At 41.3% G+C, this 13457-nt stretch overlaps 1 protein-coding gene across 1 annotated transcript in view; it reads right to left on the bottom strand.

Moving 5' to 3' along the window:
• Nucleotides 1-13457, bottom strand: part of memo1 (mediator of cell motility 1) — a 50930-nt gene that overhangs the window by 33403 nt on the left and 4070 nt on the right. The window contains exons 2-3 of the mRNA XM_043696859.1: nt 6903-7019; nt 2445-2513 (exon numbers count right to left, since the gene is read on the bottom strand). Of these exons, the coding sequence (XP_043552794.1) occupies nt 2445-2513; nt 6903-7019 (186 nt within the window). The remainder of the gene's footprint in view (nt 1-2444; nt 2514-6902; nt 7020-13457) is intronic.

Genomic DNA, 13457 nt, shown 5'->3' with positions numbered 1-13457 from the left:
CTACACCTCCAATTTTGGTGTCATCTGCAAACTTACTAACTGTACCTCCTATGATCAAATCCAAATCATTTATATAAATAACGAAAGGCAGTGGACCCAGCATCGATCCTTGTGGCACTCCAGTGGTCACAGGCCTCCAGTCTGAAAAGCAATCCTCCACCACCACCACCACCCTCTGTCTTCTAAGTTCGAGCCAATTTTGTATCCAAATAGCTAGTTCTCCCTGTATTCCATGAGATCCAACCTTGCTAACCAGTCTACCATGTTGAATGCCTTACTGAAGTCCATATAAATCACTTCCAGCACTCTGCCCTTATCAATCCTCTTTGTTACTTCTTCAAAAAATGCAATCAAGTCCGTGAGAGACAATCTCCCACTCAAAGCCATGTTTATTATTTCTAATCAGGCCTTGCTTATTCAAATACATGTAAATACTGTCCCTCAGGATTCCCTCCAACAACTTGCCCACCACCAATGTCAGGCTCACTGGTCTATAGTTCCCTAGCTTGTCCTTACCACCCTTCTTAAATAGTGGCACCACTTTAGCCAACCTCCAGTCGTCCGGCACCTCACCTGTGACTAGCGATGATACAAATATCTCCGCAAGGGGCCCAGTAATCACTTCCCTAGTTTCCCACAGAGTTCTGGGAATTTATCCACTTTTATGCATTTCAAGACAACCAACACAGCCTCCTCTGTAATATGGACATTTTTCAACATGTCACCATCTATTCCCCCGCATTCTATATCTTCCATGTCCTTTTCCACAGTAAAGACTGATGCAAAATACTCATTTAGTATATCCTCCATCTCCTGCGGTTCCACACATTGAGTGCCTTGCTGATCTTTAAGGGATCGTATTCTCTCCCTAGTTACCCTTTTGTAGTTAATGTATTTATAAAATCCCTTTGGATTCTCCTTAACCTTATTTGCCAAAGCTATCACATGTCCTCTTTTGGCCCTCAAGTATTCTCCTACTGCCTTTATACTCTAAGGATTTACTCAATCTCTGACGTATGCTTCCTTCTTTTTCTTAATCAAAACCTCTCGTCATCCAGCATTCCCTACACCTACCAGCCTTTCCTTTCACCCTTACAGGAATATACAGTCTCTGGACTCTCATTATCTCACTTTTGAAGGCTTCCCATTTTCCAGTCATCCCTTTACCTGCAAACATCAGACTCCAATCAGTTTTTGGAATGTTTCTGCCTAATACCATTGAAATTGGCCTTCCTCCAATTCAGAACTTCAGCTTTTAGATCTGGGCTATCCTTTTCCAACACTATTTTGAAACTAACAGAATTATTGTTGCTGGCCCCAAAGTGTTCCCCTACTGACACCTCGGTCAACCAACCGGCCTTATTTCCCAAGGATAGGTCAAGTTTTGCAACTTCTCTAATAAGTACATCCACATACTGAATCAGAAAGCTTTCTGATGTGTGGAGAGAACAGGCCTCAGGCTAAACAGCCAGAAAACAAACAACAATACCCCTCCAACTGTCAAAATCCACAGTGAGCCGTTGGACAACATGGATCATTTCCCTTACCTCAGGGGTCTCCTCAGTGTGAGCAGAGACTGACAATTAACCCGAACTTCTGAGCAAGTGCAACTTTTGATTTCCTGAGGAAACTGCTTGAAGGCCCGAGACAAGTCCAGCGCCAAGCTCAAGATCTGCAAAGCAGCCGTGGACCTCAACCCCTTGTATACATCAGAAACATGAACCGTGTACAGCAGTCTCTCAAATCTCTGGAGTGTTATCACCAGTATCATCTTCACAAAATCCTGCAAATCCACTAGCAAAGCAAGCATATCAACAAGTATCCTCTCCCAGGATAATATACCAGTATTGAAGCAGTGGTCACTCACTAGCTGTAACCGGTGGGTCACATTATTCACACATCCGATTCGTGACTCCCTGAACAAGTGCTCTAATCCGAGCTCCAGGATAGTTAACAATTATTAGGAATGCAGGGGAAACACTACAAGGATGTTTTGAAAAATGCAAAATCCCTGCTATATGGGAACCACTTGTCCTAGAACGCACAAAATGGAGAAGCAGCATCCGTGAAGGGGCCAACCCCTTTGGATGGAGCGCATGGGGATCAATACAAGCAGCGGAGAGAGGATACCAAATCCACAGCATCTCAACAACCAACCTCAGCATCTGTAACTGAGTCTCTAGCCCCAGGATTGGACTATTCAGCCAGCAAAGAAACCTCTACTACGGTTCACTACTTTCCATCCCTTGCATGATGGCATCCATGCTATTGCTGGCCAATGAATCACTCAGTCTTCACTTCTGGTCACAAACCTAATATGCAGGAAGACTTCCATCATTTAATGGTTCCAATGACCCAATTCTGCTCAATTCCTCCTTCCAAATCAACCTTGGTTAAGGTGATATTTACCAGAAGAGAAGCTCCAGTATTTATGATTCACTTACGTGATTGATGGATCCACTTGCTTGTAAGCATGAGCAGCACAAGATCCACAATACGTGTATCCTGCATGACTAAAGGAAACAAAAGGTTAGCATAAACACTAAAATCCCACACAAAACCTATGCAGACCTAATCAACATATCCACAGCCAGCAGAACATCTTGAACATCCTGAATCAGACAATGTTAGGACTTGGCTTTAAACCAGCAACATATGAAAGGGCATGTTTCCAACCAGAAACTAAGCACTGACTGGCAGACAGGGAAGGAGAATTGGAAGGATTCAGAAGGGGGCTTTCCTTGGGTACCTTTTGGCAGCAATTACAGAGCCACGATTGATGGAGGGTAAGGTCAGGCAATTACTGAGTGGATGAGAAATTCAAATGTAACTTTCCAAAGAATTGCCATGAAATGTATTTTAGTTGAATTTATTTCTCTATATTCTTATGGCCATGACACATGGCAACAATCAGGTTTGAAAACTTGAGAAAGGATAAAGTTTGCAGCGAAAATGCACACATGGCAAAAGAGACCACTCCTAGGGATGATCATTGCATTGTCTCAGCGTAATGCTCACTCTTACACAACAGGTAGATTTTTAATCATTTTTAAATGGTTGCAGCATTACACCTGTGGCATCACACCGCACTTTTGTGCTGACTGGCACGCAGTGCAGGCACCTCCCCCCGCATCACTGCTGTCCAATTAATTTCTCAGGCTAAGTAATTCACTCAAGATGATAAAATGCGTTAAGTGCATCACATTTTAAATGTATATTTTAAAAAGCAGATGTCAGGAGACAAATTGTACCATGTTCAGGCCAATTTTGAGTTTGTGACAACCCAATCAATATAATCCTGGGACAAACACCTACATTTTGTACATGAAAGGGGGAAAGAAAGCTTCAAATAATAAAGATACTATTTGGTGGTAGGTCGAGGATGATGCAAAATATAATATTACTCAACCTATATTGCATAACAAAAGTGTTGGCAATTCTGATGAAAGGTGTCAGATTTTGACAGCTCCAAAGCAAAAGACTATTTTTTCTCGGTGGGGAAGTCAATAAATCAATTTGAAGCTGTTAGCAAGAGAAAGAAGAAAGGTTAAATACATATTTTACATAGGAGGTGTAATGACTGATCAACTACTTTGTGCTCAGGTCAGATGCATGCATTACTGGACAACAAGATAACTATTTCAGACAGAATACAGATAAGAAATCCATGGGGTGGAGAATTGGCTGTCCAAGAATTAGCAGAGACATGAGAGGAATAGCTCTGGAAGGTTGCAATCCAAAATTTGACAAAGTAAGTCAAACTTCAAAACCTCCTGTTCCCAGAAAAAATTAGCAAATAAATATGTATGGAAAAAGACAGATGAGTACCAGGTAAGGGACTTCCTTACACTATACCATCACTGATCTTACCTGTTTACCTACGTTTGGTTACTTGTCGCATAGTGAGATAATTTTTAAAAGAAAAAACATAAAGGCTATAATAAAGTATTCAAAGATCAAATGGCTGGGGCTGAATTAAATGTTAAGTCAACCTGTGTAGATCTTTCTGCTGAGGCTTCAACCTTGCAATTTAAGATATGGAAAAAAAACCAAGACTCACAGCCAAATATAATCTCAATAATCTTTTTTCAAAGCCCCCTCTCAATAAGGAGAAGCAAATATATTTGAAAATTCAGAAAGCCTCTACATTGCCAGGAATTGTAAGAGGATTGATAAGAAATCAAGCCTTTTTACTGCAGCTGTATAAGGCCTCAGTAAGACAACTCCTGGAGTAAGTATTGCGTGCAGTTTTACCCAAGAAAATACCTTCTTGCCATAATGGGAATGCAGTTATCAGTTCAAAAGACTGATTTCTGGGAGAGTTTGTTTATTTTGTGAGGAATTATTGGGTCAACTTGACCTGTATTCACTTGAGTTTAAGAGGAAGTGAAGGGATTTCATTGAAACATATAAACAATTCTCACAGGCTGGACAGATTGGATCCAGTGATGATGTTATCCTTGGCTCGGGACTCCAGAACAAATGGTCATAGTCTCACGATATGTAGTAGGCCATTTTGGACAGATGAGATTTCTTCACACAGAGGATGGTGAACCTGTGGAATTCTCTATCATAGAAGGCAGTGGAGACCAAAGTCACTGAATATATTAAATAAATAAATTGAGAGCAGTTGTTCAAGATGATGCTGGTAAGCAACCCTCCACAACTACTCCAACATGTGTTGGGGGTGGTGGTACTCCCAAGATAGATAGTTCCAGGAGTTAAGCTCAGTAACGTTGAATCAGCAGTGTTATCTGTCCCAGTGGTGATAGCATGACCTGCAGTGGAACTTACAACTAATGCTGCTCCAATGGACTTACTGCTCTCCCGAGTGGGGGAGATCATGATAGTTTTGACTGAGGGAGGAATGGTGACCAGGGCACTCGGAAAAAATCTAAATCTTTCTCAAGTAGTGCCATTGGCTCTTTGACACACTCATGGACAGAGGCTCGCCTGAAAGACAAACTCTCCAAAAATATACCGCTGCCTGCATGTGACCACCTGCTTCAGATATGAATGGAGCGCAGCAAATATCCCAAGTGGATGTCACATAAGGCAAGGCAAATGGTTCACACCATCTCCATGTTCAGGCACCAGCATAATCTTGACACAATTTTGCATTAACCCTCCAAAAACAACATTTTAACGATAATATGCGAATCAATAATATTTTTGTAGGCCCAGAGTTGTGAACAGCTTTTCCCTTGGTCAAAGATGCCTCTACATCAATTAATAAATTGACGAGACGATGCTTTTATGTGCAAAAGGTTCAAGTTCAAATTCAAGCTAAGACTGGGGAATATAGTTGCTGTCATAGAGCACTTACTTGATTGGTAACAGAGAACTGAAGCAGCTAGTTAAATAGCTACCTTAATCATAATCAAACAAACTGTCGTTTACATCATTACTTTCACAAGGCACTTCACACTCCATGAAGTACTTTCTAAGTTTAGTCATTGCTGTAAAGAAGGGAAATGAGGCAAACAATTTGCACACAGCAAATGCCCATAAACTGCAATGACATTTAACAACCAGAGATATTGGTTGAGGGATAAAAGTTGGTCAGGACATGGAAAGAATTCCCCGTTCTCTTTGAAGTGGACCACAGAATCTTTAATACCCATCCAGGAATGAGTCAGAGATTTGGTCCAAAACTGAACTCAAAACATGGTATTCTCCACAAAACAGCACTCCCTCAATATTGTACTGGAGCATCCACTTGCACTGCACAATCGTGTTTCTCATGTGGAATTGAAGCCACAACCTTCTACTTTAAGGGACAACTGTGTTACTACTGAACCAAGGCTGACATTTCCACCAACATACCATCACAACTGACAAAGCAAGTCACGCTCAAACAAAATTTTGACAAAACTGAAATTTAATCATTCAAATGTCATGCCATACTGTTTCAAGTATGAATGCAGAGCAGTAAACATCCCAGATACATGTCACATAAGGCAAAGTAAACGATCCACATCTGTCTCTCAACGAGGTGTAAAAGCAAGGTTCCACCTTTCCATTCAGATGGCTGCAAAAGTCACAGTGGTACTGGGTCAGGAAAGCTTTATCCCAAAACCTCAGCACCAACTATTTTTTGGACAAAAGGTACTTGCAGCTTTCAGATACACAGAAAGGTCTATTCAGGCCAGGGAGGGGAGGGAAGGGGAGGGGACGGAGAAAAAAAGATCTTTGGCCAGCTCGAACAGAGCTAGCCAAAAGCAAAGCTAATTTTCCCCAGGAACGCTCTGAACAGACCAGGAGATATGTTGAGTTTGAGCCTCTGCAGGGGACAAAAAGGTTTCGTTCCATTGGGGACAAATTAAGTTATTTTGCCCCAAAGGACCCAGAACCAGTGTGTCCACAGGTCTGATTGGGTTCATTTTCAAAAAGACCTTCCGGTGTTTAGGTCTTTTTGATTTTCGGAAGAATACCTAACCTGTATTCAAAGAGGGCTAACTCTCTTTACCAAAACAAAACTTGGCACTTCTACAGTTTTGATGCACATTTACCTATCCTCTTAAGTGAGTGGAATTGAAACATAGAAGAAAACCCCGTGCATGTTAGGTGAACTGGTCATGTTAAATTGCCCGGTGTTCAGGGATGTGTTAGTTAGGGGCAAATGTCGAGTAATAGGGTAGGGGAATGGGTTCAGGTGGGATACTCTTTGGAGGGTTGGGTGTGGACTTGCTGGATTGAAGGGCCTGGTTCCACACTAAGGATTCTATGATCTTCTTTAATGTCTGATCTACGTGGAAAGGTGCATTACGATCAAGATCATTTCTTTACACTTAAAGCAAACAGGTTGTGCATAACTGGTTGAAAAAGAGAGGTGAGTGAGTTTACCGTTAAACATGTCACTCTAAAAGGCTCTGTTGACTTGTTTTAATAGATGGACTTACGGTGCAATGATGGCTCGAGCTGGCCTCCCAGTGGGTTGTGCTTGGGCGAGCCAGTTTTCTAATTGTGCGTTCAATTGAGCTCCTGAAAAGAGACAATGGTGAAGTTTAAAAAAAAATCTTGCTCATTAGCTCAAGCTGCAGATTTCAAATAGACCCTCTTATGAAATTTTGCTCCTTCTCCAACTTCAAACCTTTTCTATTCAGCAAACCCAAATGCATACCAGCTAGGCTAAGAACACCCTGTTCCTCTGACACTTGCATATCCCTATTCTGTACTTGATACTTTGGTACATTTTCAATACCTTTCCTCATTCTTCTTATAGGAGAAGGTGAGGTCTGCAGATGCTGGAGATCAGAGCTGAAAATGTGTTGCTGGAAAAGCACAGGTCAGGCAGCATCCAGGGAACAGGAGAATCGACGTTTCGGGCATGAGCCCTTCTTCAGGAATGGCAGTCCTGTCGATTCTCCTGCTCCTTGGATGCTGCCTGACCTGCTGCGCTTTTCCAGCAACACATTTTCAGCTCATTCTTCTTATAGCCTCATTAAAAGCCACTTCGATTGACTGATCTTTTAGTCATTGTTTAATACCGCTCTCATCGTCCATTTACATCTTTACAGCAGTAGGCTGCCTTTAGGTATCCACCAATGACTGAAACAAGGATAACTGGGGACATGCAGGAGGCTAAGATTGGAAGAACATGAGATCTTGAATGGTGTAAGGCTTGAAGAGGCCAGAGAAAGATTTGAAAACAATGGGATTGTCAGATTATTTAGTGTCAAAGCCCCCACTGATTTTTCATTGCTTTTATTTTATTCTGGGAATTACGAACTAAAGATTAGTTTTGGGATGTGGATTCTTTCATGTGTAAATCACAAAACCCGTTTTTTTAAAGTTGCATTCTCGGGTTAGCTGTTAACAATGGTGACAGCTAGACAATATGTTGAAGGTGTTAGCCCCCTGAGTTCTCTGTCTATGACCTGATGTTTAGATTGATTCTAATCTAAAAAATGAGATAACAGAGTTTTACATAAATTCATGCAGTTTTTGAGCTCAGAGTTCTATATGAATGTATGCAGTTTTTGAGTAAAGTGCAATGTAACTCTGCAAGTACAAATTCACCCCACAAAATATGTGTGCATGTGGGTCTTAGTCTGTCTAGGGTGGGGGTTGAGAGTGTGAGAAAGTGTGTGTGTGTGTGTATGTGCGCACGCACGCGTGTAGTGAGTGCAGAGTGTCTTAGTCTGTGAGGGGGTGCATGTGTGTTTGTGTGTGCGTCTGTGTGTACCTGTGTCAGTATGTATGTGTAGGAATATCTGTGTGTGTGTGTAGTGCAATGGTGATCACCCATAATGTGACATGAACCCAAGGTTCTTTCATGTGATTTACACATGAAAGAATTGAAACTATCACTGTATTCTAACAGATAAAAGGCTTAACAGACAATCAATTTTTCAATGTATAATTTCAGTTACATCACACTGCAAATTTTTGCTATAAATTCTGTGTTACAATCGAGCCCTCCACAATCACCTGATGAAGGAGCGTCGCTCCGAAAGCTAGTGTGCTTCCAATTAAACCTGTTAGACTATAACCTGGTGTTGTGAGATTTCTTATTTGTGATTGTTTGGCTGAGTGTCATTTGAGAGAATGGAGCTGAAAACAGATATCGAGTTGAAAACACAGATTTAATCAGCTTAACATATTGTTTAATTTTCTGTTAAAAAGAAATTGTGGATCTAATAAATGATTAAATCTTTTGCTTAATGTACAAAACCAGAATCTGGAAATTATTCGCAAAGTCTGGGATTGGTTAATCAAAACTCTGGTTTTGAACCATTGGAGTGACTATTCAGGGGTCTTCAACAGCTTAATTTTACTATGTTGCAAACACAGAGGTACAAAGGCTGATTAGGTTTAGCTGTCTGTCCCCATGTCATCACAAAAGAAATAAGCTCATTATTATCTGTGATTTCTAAGCTGGTATGCAGACAGAATAGGACAGATGGGATTAGGAGACTGGGATTCTAAACTGCACAAATAAATCCAAAAATGCTTATGAGAAACAATGCATATTTAAAAACATTAAGATCAACTGTTTGAAAATGAAAGATTAATATCAGACTAAGATGTTATAAAATTCAAGGAATTGCAGGCTACAAATGATTTAGACAATTACTTCTTTGAACGCCATTTTAAAATAATGGCATTAGCCAATATTCAAAAGTATCCCTTGTTCTTGCTGGGGACACTTTGTAGAAAAGTACATCTCTTTATATTTCTCACAACACAGTAGAAAGAGAACAAATTGTTGAAACAAAACAAATTGTAGCTGATACTGCTAAACCCAAACACTGCTTCCAATTTAGGACAGATATCTGTGAACATCACTGCAATCAATAAGGATCTTTGCACCTCAGAAATCATTAAAAATGGCAGCAACACCCATTCAGTCCATCTAGCTGATGCTTCCTATAGAAACCTACAGTTCACCTCCATGACTTCACAGTATATTTTCCATGGGTTTTGTTGCAACCCTCCACCTTGAAGATAATTCTAGTTACAGATCACTCAGACATGCTTCTTGACATCAATCCTGAACTCCCATATAAGCAATTTGCCCTCTTGTCATTTGTCATCAAAGGCATAGTTTAACTGAGGGAACCCTAGAGCTTGTTTCATAATTCAATTAGATCAACAGTTGCAGTTCTATGTTCCTTAATACTTTAATTCACAATCTATCGGGCTCGGTCATAAATTTTTTAATTTAATAACAGCATTCAGGATTAACATTTTCAATTCCAATTAAGCCCTCAGATATTCCACATGATCCTTTCTCAATTATCTCTCTCTCAGCCAAGAGTTTGGTCAACTCGACTGCCAGACTATTAGGAAAGAAGAGTGAATATTTCATTCAATCTTTTTTTTCTTTAAAAGGTCATTCATGTGAGGAATTCTCTCACAAGAGGGGAGTCAGCAGTTCCAGTTAGAGTGTTACCATGTAATTCAGCTTTATGTAATCTTGAATTTGTATTGTTCAATGGGTCATAGGGTCACTTCATGGTAAAACACAATCATCTTATTCCTTTATCCTTCAAAAAGATGTGAAAATTTGGGATTTGGTATACAGCATAGATTAGCAGCCTCCTGATAGGGTTAGAACAAATCTATGTTGTTTACCTGGAATGTTAATTAACTCACATATATCTCAAGTTGTTAACTGGAACTGGTCCTGGAATTCTGATTCAGCATTTATCTGACACAGGGCGACAGAAAAGCCCTTTACTAAACTTCCTGGCCCACTGAACTCAAACAGTTCAGAACAGAAAGTAACACAAATAGACCTGTGTTTACTTGGCACTGACCACGAGGCTCAAAGGAACTGTCGTTTGGAAATCATGCTTTAAAATAACAGACAGCAGCTGGTTGGCAGAACTGAGCAATTTTAAAAACAACCTCCCATCTCCTTGTTATGAGTTGAGGTGTTCAAAGGTTCTTTGATCGGTAACTGGAAGAGCTGTAAAACAATTCAAGTTCACCCAACCAAACTGAGTGAAGAAATCACAAGAGTTTGAATTTCTATCTGTATTCCAACAAGTTCTTAGAATTACCAGAGTTAAAAAGAGATACCACTTAGTGGCGCTGCAATACAAACACCGGGGTATCAAAACCATTGAGCAGCTCAAAATCAGCAACTTCCTTGCTGCAAGAAATGGCAAAGAGTTTTTATTAATAGCCAACACATTATGGGAATGAATTCATCACTGACATTTTGCAACAGGAGTCATCTATAAACTTGTATTTCCAAACTACTGACATGTCAATGGGATTAAGCACACATTCAGGGAGCTTCATCAGGCAGAGAGATAATGAATGGAGCCACACCGCGCAATAACAACTGGCTTTACTGTTTGCGTTAAACATTGCCAATATAAATGTACAATGTCCTTCCCATGGACACAGCCTCACCAGGTAACAAAAGCAGCAAGTTCAAAAGGGCTATTTGGCTTCCTCCCGCTCCCTTTTTCTAAATAACCTGTCAATGCAGCACTGAAGACTTCAGTAAAAATTGAAGTAAGAGAATCAAATTCTCTCATTCAGTCCTAGCGATAAGGGTCAGAAATAAAGCAAAACACTAAACTGGCCCTGAAAACACAATTTCGGCTAAACACTAGACTGGCTCCGAAAACAACATGGTCCCATGCAAAATTCCATAACACAGCACAAACTCCCTGACATTGCTTGCATTACCATTTATGTTTTCGTGTAACTACTCACGATAAAGTGGGGGGGGGGGGGGGGGGAGAAGAGATAGTAAATTTGGGTTTAATTCTTTCAAACCTGAAATAATTACCATTCAGATCCATGCTGTCTTTCAACACCCAGTTACACAAAGTACTCCCATACGGAAACACCCCAACTCTCACTGATCATAGGCAAACTGACTTCCCTCCACTGTCAACCCAATGTTTACATATTAACTTCCCCTTCCTTTGTACGTTTGTGCTCATTCATTTCATTAGGCAAAGGAATTTATGCACATGGGAATACGATACCATTTAGGCAACTAGCCATTGTGTTACATTCCCAGATCAGAACAAGTAAAATATGGAATAGACGAAAGCTCCTTTGACTGTCTCTATTCCAAAGCCAACCACAAAATTTAATACATGTGAAGGCAAATTTACTGCCAAGTCCCTTCCAATCCGAAAACAAAGGAAAAAGCCATCATCCCTTCTGTTTGGGCTGGGTCAGGCAAAGTGAAGGCTAGCGTACTAAGCCACTGTACAGCATCCTCCCACTGATATGTGCATCAGATATTTTCGCATACTCCCTGGCACTTTCTGACCCCCAACCCTACTTCTTTGATGTAAAAACAATGACTGCAGATGCTGGAAACCAGATTCTGGATTAGTGGTGCTGGAAGAGCACAGCAGTTCAGGCAGCATCTAAGGAGCTTCGAAATCAACGTTTCGGGCAAAAACCCTTCGTCAGGAAACCTCGATTCCTGATGAAGGGCTTTTGCCCGAAACGTCGATTTCGAAGCTCCTTGGATGCTGCCTGACCTGCTGTGCTCTTTCAGCACCACTAATCCGGAATCTACTACTTTGATGCCAGCACTGATTTGATGAGAGGAAAGAGAACATTTAAATGATAACCATTTATAACAACAGGAGAAAAGGGCAGGTGACTTTCTCATCTACACTTTGACATTCAAAACAACTGCAAGAAAATTTCACATTCACAACAACTGCAAGAAAAAAAACTTTGAACAAGTCCCTCCTTCCAGAAACATTAGATAATGTACATGATGGAAAAAAAAAATCTATGTTTCAATAACATTGAGCCAACCTCACTGCCTCAACTTTGTCCAATACAGTCACCAACCTCTATTCTCTTCCCCAGCATCCTGTAAAGCTTCTTTTTTCGTATAACCTTTTCCGGACACATACCGCCTTTCCTGAGCTGCTATGAGTTTTAAGGAAAGGTCACTGGACTTGAAATGTTGTCAGACCTGCAGACTTTCTCCAGCCGTTTGTTTCAAATCTTCAGCATCCACACTCTTGTTCTCTGCTTTTCCCCAGCCCCAACCAGGCGATGTCTTCTCCCATGTACATCACTCCTTGACGTTTCAGAAAACTCTGCTCCTGCTATTCCTTCTGTAACCCACCAGTACACCTATAAGCCACCCAAATCTAGTTACACTGGTCAAACCTCATCCCCACTGACAATATCACACCACATGCACCACCCTACATGAGTTTTCAATGCCAAGAGCGTGCTGCTGGAAAAGCACAGCAGGTCAGGCAGCATCCGAGGAGCAGGGGAACCGACGTTTCGGCCTTCCTTCATCAGGGTGAGTTTTCATTGCCCCAAACACAGAGGACAATAGACATAAGTCTCCACTTACTCAATGCTATATCCCTGCTATGTTCAAACTGCCCTTTTTACTCACATCTCCACCCTGTCATTCTCATTAAACCAACCCCTCAAGTGCCATGCCTGCCCATTACCCGGCCAATCTCCCATGTTCCATCCAAAACAACATCACAACCTACAGTGATGTCTATATTGCTCTTGTATTATTACCAGTGACCCTTTACGTCAGCAATACACACCCAACTAATTTAGTTAAACTGATGGAGCATACCCACATCTTTACCCTCTCACCCCTCATTAACCCATCCACACGCCATTCCTGTTCTTCATTCCCCACAAATCCACCACGTTCCTCTCCTGTCATTTGCACATATTCATATCCTGTCACTCTTCCCTCAAATAACACATCCATAACCCATCTTCCCCAAAAATAACCCACCCCTACCCTTATGTCAGCTCTCTATTACATTAAGATGACAATCCGGTCACACTAACCCATAACCTTATGCTCTTTGCCAAAGTGATCCAAGGGCCTGCCCTGCCTCTTGCCATCCTGGCCCCCCCGCGCAGTCCCGTCTCTCCTCCACCATCCTGGCCCCCTCCGCAGTCCCGTCTCTCCTCCACCACCCGGCCCCCCCAATCCCATCTCTCCTCCACCACCTTGCCCCCGTCTCTCC

The sequence above is a fragment of the Chiloscyllium plagiosum genome, chromosome 9 (genome assembly GCF_004010195.1).
Source record: "Chiloscyllium plagiosum isolate BGI_BamShark_2017 chromosome 9, ASM401019v2, whole genome shotgun sequence".
NCBI classification, from domain to species: Eukaryota; Metazoa; Chordata; class Chondrichthyes; order Orectolobiformes; family Hemiscylliidae; genus Chiloscyllium; species Chiloscyllium plagiosum.
Note: the sequence above shows the minus strand (reverse complement) of the source record. Positions and strands in the feature narration are given on the sequence as shown.